This window comes from Simochromis diagramma, unplaced genomic scaffold (genome assembly GCF_900408965.1).
Source record: "Simochromis diagramma unplaced genomic scaffold, fSimDia1.1 OVJJ01000510.1, whole genome shotgun sequence".
Lineage (NCBI taxonomy): Eukaryota > Metazoa > Chordata > Actinopteri > Cichliformes > Cichlidae > Simochromis > Simochromis diagramma.
This window is the reverse complement of record NW_024387326.1, coordinates 291,457-306,197: the sequence shown is the minus strand read 5'-3', so window position 1 is coordinate 306,197 and position 14,741 is coordinate 291,457. Positions and strand designations below refer to the sequence as shown.

Genomic DNA, 14,741 nt, shown 5'->3' with positions numbered 1-14,741 from the left:
TGCAGACAAATGACAGATACCTGCAGATCGCTGAAAAAACAGCAGAGAAGCTTACCTGGGAGTGGAGCTGTTGGGTTGAGGAGCAGGAGTGACAAAATCACACACCTTCACACCATCCATTCACTGGGCAGTGATTACGTTTAGTGATCAGCAAAGCTTCACACCATAGTAATACAAACATAAAATACAAGGAAGGTATGGGTTGGGTGCTGGCCCCAGAATCATTTCCTCAAGAGTGGAAGGAACACTTTTCACTGGCTGAGTGGAAGATGGCTGAGAAGTTGCATCAAACCACCAGAGGAGGCGCTCTAACACTTTTAACAGAGCTTGCAATGATAACTATAAAGACATGTTATGTGTATTTGAGTGGGTGCAAAATATGATGATATACAGTTAAAAGACAGTGATCAGCACAACACAAATTTTCGGCCATGTGCACAAACTAGTATCTAGTTCAGCGCAAATAGCTTCCTCTATAAAAGAGCTATTAAGCTGCTAAAATCATCACTACAAAAATCCTGTAAATATACATAATCTATTTTTTCAGCAGTATGTTTTGTTGAGAAGTAGACATCAATTAAAATCTCTAAGTAACTTGTAGTTACTTAATATGTGAGATAAGTTTTTACATAATATATATGGATAAGTAAGAACTAATGAGCTTAAATTTAATGATTAAAAGGTCTGGAGAATCCCACAGATCTACCTGTACATACTCAGGCTTCAGAGGTGATTGTGACTGGATCACACAGGACTGGAGTAAATTGTTTGGATCCGCAGTAAAAGTTACCATGTCACCTACTTTCAATCAGTCAAAGGCTGATTTATCATTTAAAGAGACAACAACGGAAATCAGGTGCATTGGCAGACAAACAATGTGACAGCAGGAAGATTCTGTTGTTTATTATTGTGCTCGAGAGCCACAGGGACACAAGAAGAAGAAACGCGGTACAAAACACAGCATTTAAAATTTGCAATTTACATTCACAGAAATGATTCATCATTATTCATTTATTCATTTTGATAGTAATGAATAGAATCCACTTTGATTTACCTTGTTATACACAGTAATGTGTATGATAAACATAAAACACTCAACAGCTCATGTAGCCTAAAAACATAATTTAATGTTTGATTCTTCAAATAAATCTGCTTTTAAAGTTACATTTCAGTTTCCCACCTCTCCAAACTCTCTGTTAGCAAAGCGGTAACACATGTTTCAGTTATAACCTGACAGTTTCCATGTGTATGCAAAGTGAACTTCCTCTCAGTTTGAAATAAAGACTTGAAATCAGTCCGTCAGTTTCATCAGATGAGAAGCTCCCGTCAGATCACCTTCAGCACCAACATGTTCTCTGTAGCTCTGCTGCTGCTGCTGGCTGCTGGATCCTGTGAGTCTCACTGAACACAAACACTGACAGCATGGACACCACACACTGTTACTTTTATAGAACTGCATTCAACTTGTTTTCTCCACAGGTGTGATGTGTGAACAGCTGACACAGCCACCCTCTGTGATTGTGCAGCCAGGTCAGCGTCTGACCATCACCTGTCAGGTCTCTTATTCTCTAAGTGGCTACTACACAGCTTGGATCAGACAGCCTGCAGGGAAAGGACTGGAGTGGATTGGGATGCGATATACTTCTGGCACTCACTTTAAAGATTCACTAAAGAGCAAGTTTAGCATTGACTTAGACACTTCCAGAAAGACAGTGACTCTAAATGGACAGAATATGCAGCCTGAAGACACTGCTGTGTATTACTGTGCCAGAGAGTCACAGTCTCACAAACCATCAGCAGACCTGAACAAAAACCCCTCAGTAGCCGAGCAGCTGTAACATAAAGGCACTAGAGGTGGCGCTCTAAGACCAGCAATGTATTCAAAAGCTTTTCAGTGGGAAGGAAACAGTTCATAGATAAACTCTTCAGTTTGTGTGGAAATTCTACAAAACTGATTTTGAAATATTTGATAAAAAATGTCACAGCATGAATAAGCTTTACTGTGTTCTTTAATATAAATGATTTCAAATTGTGACTTAAAATGTTTTCATTGACAGGCTAATTGTTTTTAAAATTGTATTTTGACTGCATCATCTACAACTAAAAGCAAAAACCTGCACAGATACTTGTGAATGAATTGTTGATTAAAGTTAAATATAGAAAACCACATTTATTGACAGAAAAAAGGTTCCCTTCGTCTCAGAAACCAGAGAATCCTGATTGTGAAATGATAGAATAATGATCAAAAATCAGAAAGAACAGTTTTGTTTGTTGTCACATGGACTCTTGGATTGTGTTGGAAACTCTTGTGTAGATAAGATTGTTTTGTACATAAGATTTTTATCTTTTTATCTTTTATGTTGTTTTAGTGTAACACTGAGGGCTGTGGGGGCACTGTAATTTCAAATTCCTGTGTGTGATCTGTACACATGGTTTTTGAAAATAACGCTGACTTTGACGTTGAGTAATGAATGAGCTGCATCCGACAGACTGTTGGAAAATGGCTCCAGAGGGTGACCACTACCATCACTGAAGTAGTAGTAGCAACAAATGTTACCCACACCAATTCAGAGACAGTTTATCATCTTTATAGACAACAAAGACAGCAGCTGTATCTGCACATAAATAGTCTAAAGCAGGGGTCTCAAACTCATAGCCCAAGGGCCACTTGTAGCCCACATCACCCCTACTTGCGGCCCAAATATTGACGTGAAAAAATATAATACAATTTGGCCCTTGAAGTTACTTTTTTGTTATGGGGGATTTATTTGTTGTTGAGTGCAATTTGAAAATAAGTTGTTTAAAAAAAGTTATTTAATATGAAGACAATATGACCAAAGAGTACAAACATGTTGAGGGTTCGGCTGTGTTAGTTCAGTAAGAGAGTTATTTGTGAAGAAAACAATTTTCACTAGCAGTTCACTTTTGAGTCTGTGTTTCCACAGGCCCCGCCAGTTTAGAGACTTATTCCTCATGAAGAACGAAAAAGAAGACAGAGCATCTTCAACCGGTCTTTTACTCGCTAACGAGGGAAGCTTTGGTCAGAACCAGGCGGTGGGGCTTAATGCTCCTCACCTGTCTCTAGCCCAAATCCTTCAAAGAGCAGCTCTCCTCGCAGCTATTTATTCCCATGACAGTTACAGTTTACACAATATAACACAAGCACCTCCCACCGTAGAACCCCCTTGGTTACAAAAGACAAGGCACTGTGTGTGTGTATGTGTGTGTGTGTGTGTGCACGAACATGTGTCTGTGTATATGTTTGTGTGACCTCCTGCTCACCAAAAGGATCATAAAAGCAGGAAGCTTACAACACAAGAAAGAGATCTCTCAGGTAGGATGCATCTACAATAAAACCTCCATCAGCCTCCCCAAGCACCAAATTGGCTGGAGAGGTTGTCAGACACAAAGGAATGTCTTTGATCTTATAGTTTGAACTAAGACGAATCCTAAACAAATGCAGTGGTCTGTCAGGATTTGATTTACAAACAGACCTTTGTTTCCATAGAAGTTGAAAGACTGAATAAATAAACCAACAATTTTTTCAAATTATTTAAACTCCCATTTTTTGTACAAACAACCATACTACTGTATATTTCAAATTTCATGAAATATAACAAAACAGGCAATTTAACTCACTCTGTTCCAAAGGAAGAATGCTGCTCTACGACACGGACACAGTGTTACTATATGTGGTGTATTTTCATCAACCAGAGCTTGTGCCCAGAGATGCCAGAGAGCTTTTCTGGATACTACATTTTTATTTTCTTTAGGAAGAGTGTTGTTGAAAAATTAATGCATGCAGGAAAGGAAACCGAGCCCATTTGTAGTGTACATGTCAGACACAGCACACAGTACAAGCAATAAAGAACAAGTTCAACATCAACACAGACTGTTCTAGTAGTGCATTGACTCTAATGATCAGTGTATTACTGTGTCAGATAATCAACCCTTTTTTTTTTAGTCCTGTGATTTATTAAACATTTCTCTCTTCACTAATTATAGACTTCATATGATATAATATATGATAATAATGTCATAATCCTCACTCCACCCTCACTGGATGCAAAGAATACACATATAATGAAATTTTCAAAAGGCGTTGTTGTAGCAGATTGTACCAAAAATCCTTAAAATAACCACAATAAATACAACCCAATTTAAAAAAATACATAAATAATTTTTTTTTTTACAGTCCTATAATAAAATGGAGAAACTGTAAAAGGAGAAATTTCAATTCATTTGAATTTTGCGTGACCCAGACATTTTAGTCCCTCCCTATTTAAATCCAGACGGCTTACTTATGTTTTGTTATGACTGGCTGTCCTCTCAAAGCACTTCCTTCACACCTTCTCTTTCAAGATGATGCTCAGACTGTCTGTTCTGCTGACAGCGCTCTGTCTGCCCTGTAAGCTGCTTCATAACACAGCATGTGGAAATTAGTTCATCAAATGTTCCTGCATGTATTTATAACTTCACTGATCTCTTTTTATTTCTGTTTTATTTTTGGCAGGTTTGAATGGTCAGGCTATGGAGTCCATTCCTTCCACTCCAGTGCTGAAAAAGCCTCAGGAAGCTGTCAGTCTTTCCTGTAGAGGAAGTGGTTTCAATTTTGGCAGCTTTGGAATGGACTGGATCAGACAACCTGCTGGAAAAGCATTAGAATGGTTAGGAGTCATTTGGGCTGATGCAAGTAGAACTGCTTATGCGAGTAGTGTGGAAGGACGTATAGAAATCACCAAAGACAACAGCAACAGCATGGTGTATCTGAGACTGTCCAACCTAAAGCCAGAGGACTCTGCTGTGTATTACTGTGCTAGACACTCTCACAGTGGTGTAAATACTCAGGGAGGCTTTACAAAAACCTTTTAACTCAGTCTTGCAGTCAACAAATGAAGGAAACAGTGGAAGATAAATTTAAGATATTATGTCTGGCACCATGCTTTTACATACAGAATGAAAGCTGTGGACTTCCTGTTTTTATTATGTATGCTGTTTAAGAACATATTCATCTGTTGTTGTTGGGAAAAATGCCTGTACTTGAAAGTTTTACTGCACTGTTGAATTCATTACTTGTTAATTCATAAATAAACTGTTTGAAAATATTACATTAACACAAATAAAACATGATATTTGGCAGAAATATTTTGAAGCCAAATGTAGTTAACTGGTTTTCATGCACAGCAACATACATCACTCCAGAAGCTACAAAACATCTACTTCTGTGTGTTTTAAGATACACAACATTAAGTAGTTACATGTTAAATTTTCAGGGGGCGTCATACAGATGTGAAATATGTACATACCTTCAAATTCTCTGATAGCCAGGTTTAAAAATAATACATAAGCAATAAGGCCCAGAGGAGCTGACATGTACTTGAAGAAGAAAATGAACTCTATCTGACACTTGGGGTGAATTTGAGCAAACCAATAATTTAGTGAAGGAGCCTTAAGTACTTGTGCAACGACAAGCCTGCTTTTATATCCATGAAATTTTCCATTCAAAGTAATTTCTTTAACAGTCTTCCGTAAAGACTTGACCTCATCATGTCAGTTTCAGCATTAAAAGTGAAGCTCCCATCAGGTCACTTTCAATTTTCTCTACAGCTCTGCAGCTGTTGGATCCTGTGAGCCTCACAGCTTCAGTCAACCAGCCAGCAGGAAAAAGGACTGGGGTGGATTTGTATCTAATGTGTTGGATATACTTGTGCCACAGAGTCACAATAACACAAACCACCAACACCAATATTGTAATTTTCTGTACTTCTGATTTTAAATGTTGCACAAGTTAAAATTCAGCATTTTCCTCACAGAACACATTCAGCCTCTGTGCTTTTTTAAACATATATTAGACTAAAGAGACAATCCATAATTACTGAAACACTGTTGGATTTATACCAACAGTAAGGATTGGGAAAAAACTACTGAGCATGTAAGACTTTATCTAATTAAGGAAGCACAGCTGATTGTGTAATTTAAATGAATTAAGAAATGACTTCATCAAAATAAAGAATGAAGAACAAATGAAATCATTCAGATTCATATGTTTTTAAACATTTACATAATAGTTATATAGTGCTTATGTTTATCCTTAAGACTTTGGATGAATGGTATATTCAGCAATTATTTAATTATTTTTGGTTATTATACTGCATGATGAAGAAGTTGTTTCAAATAATAAATGCTACAATGAAAGTCTGACTTATTAATCATAAGAGATGCCAGCACAAGAGCCCCTCCCTCATCATAATATCCTGATGCAAATCTTCACTGTGTGCAGTGTACTTCTGTGCTGCTCACTTGTCTTGTGCTGAGTGTTGATTGTTGGAGCAGCAGTGAACAATCTCTAGACTCACAATGACACAGACACTCACTCTGCTGCTGGTTGCTTCTTTGCTTCACTGTGAGTTCTTCTGCTTCTTATTGTTTATGTTCTTATATGGAGTGCTATAAGAACATTTTGCAGATGTCTGTCTCACTGGTTCCTTTTTAACTCCTCAGGTGTTACAGGTCAGAGTATGGAGTCCATTCCTTCCAGTCCTGTAGTGAAACGGCCTGGGGAGACTCTCAGTCTCTCCTGCAGAGGATCTGGTTTCACGTTTAGCTGCTGTACTATGAACTGGATAAGACAAAAACCAGGAGAATCACTGGAATGGATAGGAGATTGGCTACTCATCTTCCAGCAGAAACAGATATGTGAGCAGTCTGAGTGGACGAATAGAAATCAGTAGAGATGACAGCAACAGCATGGTGCATCTGAGCCTTTCCAACCTAAAGCCAGAGGACTCTGCTGTGTATTACTGTGCCAAAGGCACACAGTGGTTTAAGTAATGAGAGAGGCTTTACAAAAACCTTCAGCTATACAGTTTCACAGGAACCTACAGGGGGCAGCAGATGATCAAGAATATGATGTTCAACTCACTGTCACAATAACACCTGTGTTTGCACCATCTGTGAACAAATATTAGTAAAACACACAGAATCTAAAAACATGTTATGGTAACAATGTGAAAAATAAAATTCATAAACATTTAACCACAATTTAAAGAAGAAAACAAGAAAATAGCAATGGAAATATAGGATATGTAGAAAAATAAATATTTTCACTACTTTTCACATGAACATATCATAATGTTTTAATTAATTCTCTTGAAATTCTGAGTTAATGTCTTTCAACTTATTCTGAGTTAACTTGGTGAAACCCTTGGTGAAAGATAAAACGCTAAAAAAAGGTCACTGAAGCAGAAACAAAGGGTGATGAAGAAAAACATGGTACTTAAATAATTGAATTTATAAATAAATAAATAAATACCTTTTTTCAAATTTACTTCGGGGTAAAGTCAGGAAATACTAAAACCAGGAAACACTAAAAATCATTTTCTTTCTTTTTCTGCTGAACATACATGATCAACCCTGATGAACATACATATTACTTGTATATATGTTTGTTTGGTTAGCTTGACCATTTCTTTTGTTAAATTGATTGATAAGGAGGAGCTGATGCTACCTCAGACTGCTTCCATCTTTGAATATGTGCTGCAGAATATGAAAACGGACATGACAAGATTGAGCTGCACCACTGAAGACTGGCAGGAAAATGGTTTTGATGATAAATTCTCATGAGTTCATGGTTGTTTTTCTTCTCTTGTTAATATACAGGCCTGGTAAGAACAGATTAAAAAATGTTGAGAGATACATGTTTTAATTACAGAAGATAATTCTGGATGACTATTTGTAGGTACTGAGGGTCAAACGCTGACTGAGTTTGAGGCGGTGGTAAAAAGTAGGGGTGCAACAATACTCGTATCGATATTGAACCGTTTGATACAGTGCTTTCGGTTCGGTACGCATATGTATCAAACAATACAAATTTTTAAATTTATTTTATCAACTTTTCTTCTGACGATGCTGTCTGTGTTGAGCGCTCAGTGGATCTGCGTTCGACTACTCTGCCCAGGCTGCACTGTTGAGTGCAGATCCACTGAGCGCAGCGCAAGCTAGCAAGACAGAAGCTAAGCTCGTTGCAACATGGCAACTGCCTCAACGCTACCCGAAATTGAACCTCCCCCACCCTAATTCAGAGCTGGCGTTTGGAGCTATTTTGGTTTTCATGTGAAGTATGACCCTGATGGTAAGCGCGTGATGGACAAAAGTAAAACAGTATGTCGGATGTGCCACGCAATGCTCAATTGGTGGGAACTAGTGCATTAGCGCAGTTAGCTTGTTAACGTGTTGACGCCGTCCAGCCCCACGCACGGGGCGATCCGCGGTAACTCGTTAACAGAGATTTGCCGCGTTGTGGCGTTAATGTCATTTTAACGAGATTAACGCTGACAGCACTAGTGGGAACACAACGAATATGACTGCACATTTACGCCGACATCATCCTAGTGCAAAGACAAGTGAAAGCAGACAAAAACAACAAGCACGCATTCTACAAACTTTACCCGCGTCATTTAGACAGCCGTTAGCACATGATTCTCCTTATGGGGACCTGATATGTTTAATATGCTGCTGAGAATATAGCCCAGAAGAAGCGTATAGTATAGCTTTTATTTTGGAAAGAGACATTTCTCTGTAATAAACTCTCTTTTCCAAAGATGAGTGATTCCTCGATCAGATAGATTTATTTTTTTATTATTTTGTTGTTTCAGCAACATAAAATTTAAAAACTGTACTTTTGAGCTAAAATATATATTTAAAATTTTAATAAATGACAAATTAAAAAGGCATGAACATTTTTTTGTATCGAAAAAATATCGAACCGTGACACCAAAGTATCGAACCGAACCGTGAATTTTGTATATCGTTGCACCCCTACTAAAAAGGCCTGGAGATTCACACAGACTGACCTGTACATACTCAGGGTTCAGTAGCCATCACTGAAACGCTTGGTTCAGACTCCTGGAAAAGGACTGCAGTTTGCTGTTACTATCAGCCATAACAGTGACAGCATCTATCACTCTGAGTCAGTCAGGGGCCGGACTCCAGACTCAACAGCAGAAAGTCACTGTGTAATGTCAAGTTTATCATATTTAAAATACGAGTTCTTTTGAACAGTCAACACCAGAAAGCAGGTGTATCTGCAGGTGAACAACTGGATGATTGAGGATCCTGCTGTTTATTATTGTGCTCGGGAGCCACAGTGACACAAGAGGAAGAAACGTTGTACAAAACCTCAACACATCAAACCAAGTCATAATTTGGTTTTAGCTATTCAGAAATGAACTGAAGACTGGCTATCACCTGTCATCTTGGACAGCTGAGCACACAGCCTGCAGGCAAAGGACTGGAGTGAATTGGAATGAAAAGTAGTGAGAGCTCTCCCTATAAAGACTCACTGAAGAATAAGTTCCGCATTGACGTAGACACTTCAAGCAAGCGTCTGTGGTTAAAAGGCCTGGACAATCCCCAAGACTGACCTGCACATACTCAGGGTTCAGTCGTGATATTCATGTTGTTTAGATCAGATAGGCTGCTGGAAAAGGACTGGAGTGGATTACTTAGAACTACGATACTGGTAGTGACATCAACTACTCTTAGTCAGTCCAAGGCCAGTTTGCCATCTCCAAAGACATCAGCAGAACGCAGGTGTGACTGATCAGTTAATATGATCTACAGTCCGCCAAAAGCCTGCAGACCACAGTTTCTCACTAAATAACAAAGTAGCAGTTATATATGAGATATTTTCATATGATAGAGAAAAAAATACATAGGTGCTTAGATAAACATATTCTTTATAATTTAGAAATGTGGTCAAATGCTTTGCTTTTGAATGGATAGGATTGAAACAAAGTGATGCTGTTGCAGATGGATAGGCAGCAGTGTGCACAGACTAATACCAGAGGACTGTGCTGTATGTTACTGTACCAGATACACTCAATAGTAGAAGAACATGGTTTGCATATTTAAGGGATGGCATAAATATGAAAATACAAATGACATTAAAGGTTAGTAGCTGATTTTCTGTTCCTTAATATCAATGAAAAGTTAACTTTTTGTCAAAATGATTAGAAAATATTTTTAAAAGAAATATAAACATTAAAAATACTGAAATAGGACATAAATGAATGATATTCAATATCTAACTGGTATTGAAATACTGATATTTGTCCTGCTGAGCAAGACAAATATTAGTATAATCTCAGTATTAAATCTTCTTTCATTTGATTAAATAACAATTACTTCTGAAGTATTCTGTATTGTCTCTGTATAGGAATTTCTTTTATTTATGTATTAATCACATTATTTTATTGTATAATGCCTTGGTACCACTGGATTTAAACATGTTTCACACCCATACAGTAAGACAAATGGTGGGGGTCTAGTAAGGACGTTGGGGGAAGCAGACAACTCCACAGGAAGAATCTTTTGTCTCTTTGAGGACTCTGGGAGGTAGCAAGCTAGTGTGAACCTTAAGGTGTGAAACAGCTGTGTACTGCCTTTTGTTCCTGAAGAAGGTATTTAACTGAGAGCCATGCTAGGCTCGGGAGACTCTGCTGACCGTCTGCCCCGCGGTCATGTAGGCTCTCCACAAGCTTGGCTGTCTGTTCTTTGTGTGTTTTGATTATGTGTGTTAGCTACAGCTCACCGCTCGTCTGCAGGCTTTATTTAAATGGAAAACTTCCACAACATCTCACCACTTCATAAAGGGGACTAAAAGGAGCCAGCCTCTGTGATTGTGCAGCCAGGTCAGCGTCTGACCATCACCTGTCAGGTCTCTTATTCTCTTGGCTGGTACACAGCTTGGATCAGACAGCCTGCAGGGAAAGGTTATTCATTGACTGTTATTAAAAACACTTTCACATCTGAACAAATCTTTGTATGGAAATAAAAATCCTGCTCTTTTCCACCTGAATTCTGTGATCGTTTAGATGAAAAAAATAAAAATAGCTGGAATAAAATCTAACAAAAAAATGTGAATGTATTTACATTACACTTCCTAAGCATAAATTCACGTGTTCATTTATGCTTAGGAACATCATTAAGGCTTTAATCTCAAAATATTTTTATTCAGTTTATTTATATCTTTGAGAATCCTCACAGAGTGTGATTAGCAGAAAGTAAATTGCTGAGGTTACTGTGGTACTTTGTCATGGTACTGGGTCTGTGATCCAGTGTGTGTTATTTCTAGTTTAAGTTATATTCTCTGATTTATTGTTATTCATGGTTTTGTCTCCTTATTGTTCTCTGCATATGTTATAGCCATAGTTCCTATTTTTTAGGTTTCTGTTACTGTGCCCTCCCTGTGTTCCACATTTCATGTCTAGTCACCCTTGTGCATCTCCTGTGTCCAGACTATGTTCCCTCTGTCTCCCCAGTCAGTCATATCTTCTTGTCTCAGTGTCAAGCCCGTGTGTGAAATTGAAACTGGTTCCGCTACAGGAAAGACTGAGAGCTTCTTGGGGCTTTTTAAACACTGGAGTGGAGGGAATGGACTCCAAAGCCTGACCATTCAAACCTGCTGAACAACCAGAAGAAAAAACAGATCAATGAAAATCAGGGATAAATAATGACTTAAACAAATGATCTAAATAAAAATAATAATTGATGCATTGCAACGTGAAGCAATTCACAGGGCAGACAGACAACTGTAGCAGGACAGACAGTCTGAACATCATCTTGAAAATGAAGCTGTGAGCAAAGAGCTTTAAATCAAAAGGACAGAGTCTGCCACCTGGATTTTATTAGGCAGGGCCAAAAATATGCGGCTTAAACATTATTCAAATGTATATACATTGATTATCACATCGTTCAGTATTGGTTTAACGCATAAATATACTGTATGTTTGCTTATGTAATACAATATAATCCAATGATTTAATAATGACATTTCTTTTCGAATTCTCATTTAATGTAAAATTACCACCAGAATAAACTAAAGTTACAATTTTTCAGTGTATTTGTTTTTTTCAGGTTAAGATATGTTTTGCTGAGGAGGAGGAGTCAATGCAAAACTGATGTTTTCAGCAGCTTTTTATGGGTTTGAGAGTAAGACTCAGGGACTCAAACTAATATACACACAGCAGGCTGGACAAAGGCAACTGACTCTTAGAATGATGAGAACTGTTTATGCAGTCGTTTTCCTGATTCTGTTCTGTTTCATGACTGGTAAGGACATATATTTCTGTTATACAAATAAGCATGTGAAAAAATATGACTGGACTAATGAGCTGTTAACATTTCTGTAGGTACTGATGGTCAAACAATGACAGAGTCTGAATCAGTGATTAAAAGGCCTGGAGACTCCCACAGACTGACCTGTACATACTCAGGGTTTGGTGGTGATTATAATAATGCTTGGATCAGACAGGCTGCTGGAAAAGGACTGGAGTGGATTGCTGTCATCTGGGGTGACAGTAGTGGCAGCTACTACTCTCAGTCAGTCAGAGGTCGGTTTACCATCTCCAGAGACAACAGCAGAAAGCAGGTGTATCTGCAGATGAACAGCCTGACAACTGAGGATTCAGCTGTTTATTATTGTGCTCGAGAGGCACACTGAGATAAAAGGAAGAAACGCTGTACAAAAACCCATCAAACTACGTCAAACACTGATTTTAGGTTTTTCCCCCAAATTAAAGAAAAATACATTTAACTCACTCACACTCAAAACTACAATAAACTTGGTTTTGTGAAGCCTTGGTGTTGTACAGTTTTACAATAAATATTTTAAATGTAAATGTTTTCATCTGTCATGTGTGAATTAGGATGATTTTATTTTCCAAAACTAAAAACAAATCCAACACTAAATTTGTTTTTTAAATAATGTTTCCCTTTATTTGCACTAAAATTTTTACTATTTATACTAAATGCCACAGTGTGACCTGTTTTCTCTCATAATGTGAACAGCTGACACAGCCAGCCTCTATGATTGTGCAGCCAGGTCAGCAACCATCACCTGTCAGGTCTCTTATTCTCTTGGCCACTGGACAGCTTGGATCAGACAGCCTGCAGGGAAAGGACTGGAGTGGATTGGGATGAAAAGTACTGGGAGTACTTACTACAAAGATTCACTAAGGTGCAAGTTCAGCATTGACTTAGACACTTCAAGCAAGACAGTGACTCTAAATGGACAAAATATGGAGCCTGAAGACACTGCTGTTATTGTCCTCCAGAGACACAAGGCAAAGACCCAATCCTTTCATAACTTGTTAGATCTGTTTTATTATTATTTTATTAATTTTCTTTTATTATGTATTATGAAAAAAACAATTTCAGTCTAATGATACAGTAATCTGGTCCTTTATATTCAATGAAAGAGAAAAAAACTGAATTAAAAAATTTGAAAAATCAGCTATTCTATATAACTACAAACTGTGTTCTGTTACATTGTGCCGTCTGCAGCAGAGACACCCTACAGTAAATGGACAGAATATTCAGCCTGAAAACAGTGCTGTGTATTACAGGGCCAGCGTCAGAAAAAAAAGCTCTAAGACTGCTAACAAATTCCTGTTTTTTTGTGTCTCTTTATTTTTTTTTTATAAATCCTTGGCAATGACTCTATTGTGAGTTTGTAAGTATTGATAAAGCCCTAAAATAAAATGCCAGTACATGAAACTGAATTCAGTTATCAATCATGTTATAAAGTGATTAATTTATGACATAAAATGATTTCATTAAAATAATATTTTAGTTTTGGAGCTTGTATTTATTTATTATTTCGTACTTTTTAATCTATAAACCAATAAAATGCAAATTATGCAAAGTACTTATTTATATACAGAAATATAGAACATAACATTTACATGTACAGTAAATGTTATAACATTTTTTTCAAATGAAAAAAAGTGTTTTTTTTCTTTCAGTTTTATTAGCAATTAAATCAAACTTTGTCACGTTGTATGGATTCAACAGCAAGGTCATAACCTCTGAAGTTCTCCTCTTCCTCTCATATTGATGTCTGCACTGTAGACTGGGCAGAAACAAATGGCTTCCACAATGTTTAGAAATTATATTTGGCTTGCTTTTCTCATTTTTATTTATTCCAGCCTGCATAAGCCAAAGAGGCAGAGTTCACCCAGGACATCTCAATAACTTGTCACAAGGACAAGTTTAAATTTTTCTTTTAAAATTCAGTTTTTAATGAGCTTCAGAGTTATTTTTTAAGATTGTTTTTGTTTTTCATCTATAAAAAATGTTAAAAACACAGTCTCTATTACTGCTTGAACAATCAAGTGTATCTCTAATAATGTATCAGCGTCCATCTGTATGCAAAGTAAGCTCCCCCACTGACTTGATATAATGCTGCAGGTTGCAAAAGAAGAATAGAAGCTCCTGGGAGATCACCTTCAGCACCAACATGTTCTCTGTAGCTCTGCTGCTGCTGCTGGCTGCTGGATCCTGTGAGTCTCACTGAACACAAACACTGACAGCATGAACACTGCACACTTTTAATTTAAATGCATTCAACACAATTTCTTCACAGGTGTAAACTGCGAGCAGCTGACACAGTCACCCTCTGTTATACTGCAGCCAGGTCAGCGTCTGACCATCACCTGTCAGGTCTCTTATTCTCTTAGCTGGTGGACAGGCTGGATCAGACAGCCTGCAGGAAAAGGACTGGAGTGGATTGGGATGAAAGATACTGGGAGCTCTTACTATAAAGATTCACTAAAGAGCAAGTTCAGCATTGACTTGGACACTTCAAGCAACACAGTGACTCTAAATGGTCAGAACATGCAGCCTGAAGACACTGCTGTGTATTACTGTGCCAGAGTCTCACAGTAACACAAACTGTTTGG

At 37.7% G+C, this 14,741-nt stretch overlaps 4 gene segments (V, D, J or C); all 4 read left to right on the top strand.

Moving 5' to 3' along the window:
* The window catches only part of LOC120717748, a 53,545-nt gene that overhangs the window by 3,307 nt on the left and 35,497 nt on the right, over positions 1–14,741 (top strand).
* LOC120717896 lies at positions 1,287–1,991 on the top strand. The segment is given in 2 exon segments: positions 1,287–1,391; positions 1,480–1,991. Coding segments are annotated over 2 exon segments (438 nt in total).
* On the top strand, positions 4,331–5,052 carry LOC120717900. The segment is given in 2 exon segments: positions 4,331–4,408; positions 4,514–5,052. Coding segments are annotated over 2 exon segments (405 nt in total).
* On the top strand, positions 14,277–14,727 carry LOC120717911. The segment is given in 2 exon segments: positions 14,277–14,342; positions 14,426–14,727. Coding segments are annotated over 2 exon segments (345 nt in total).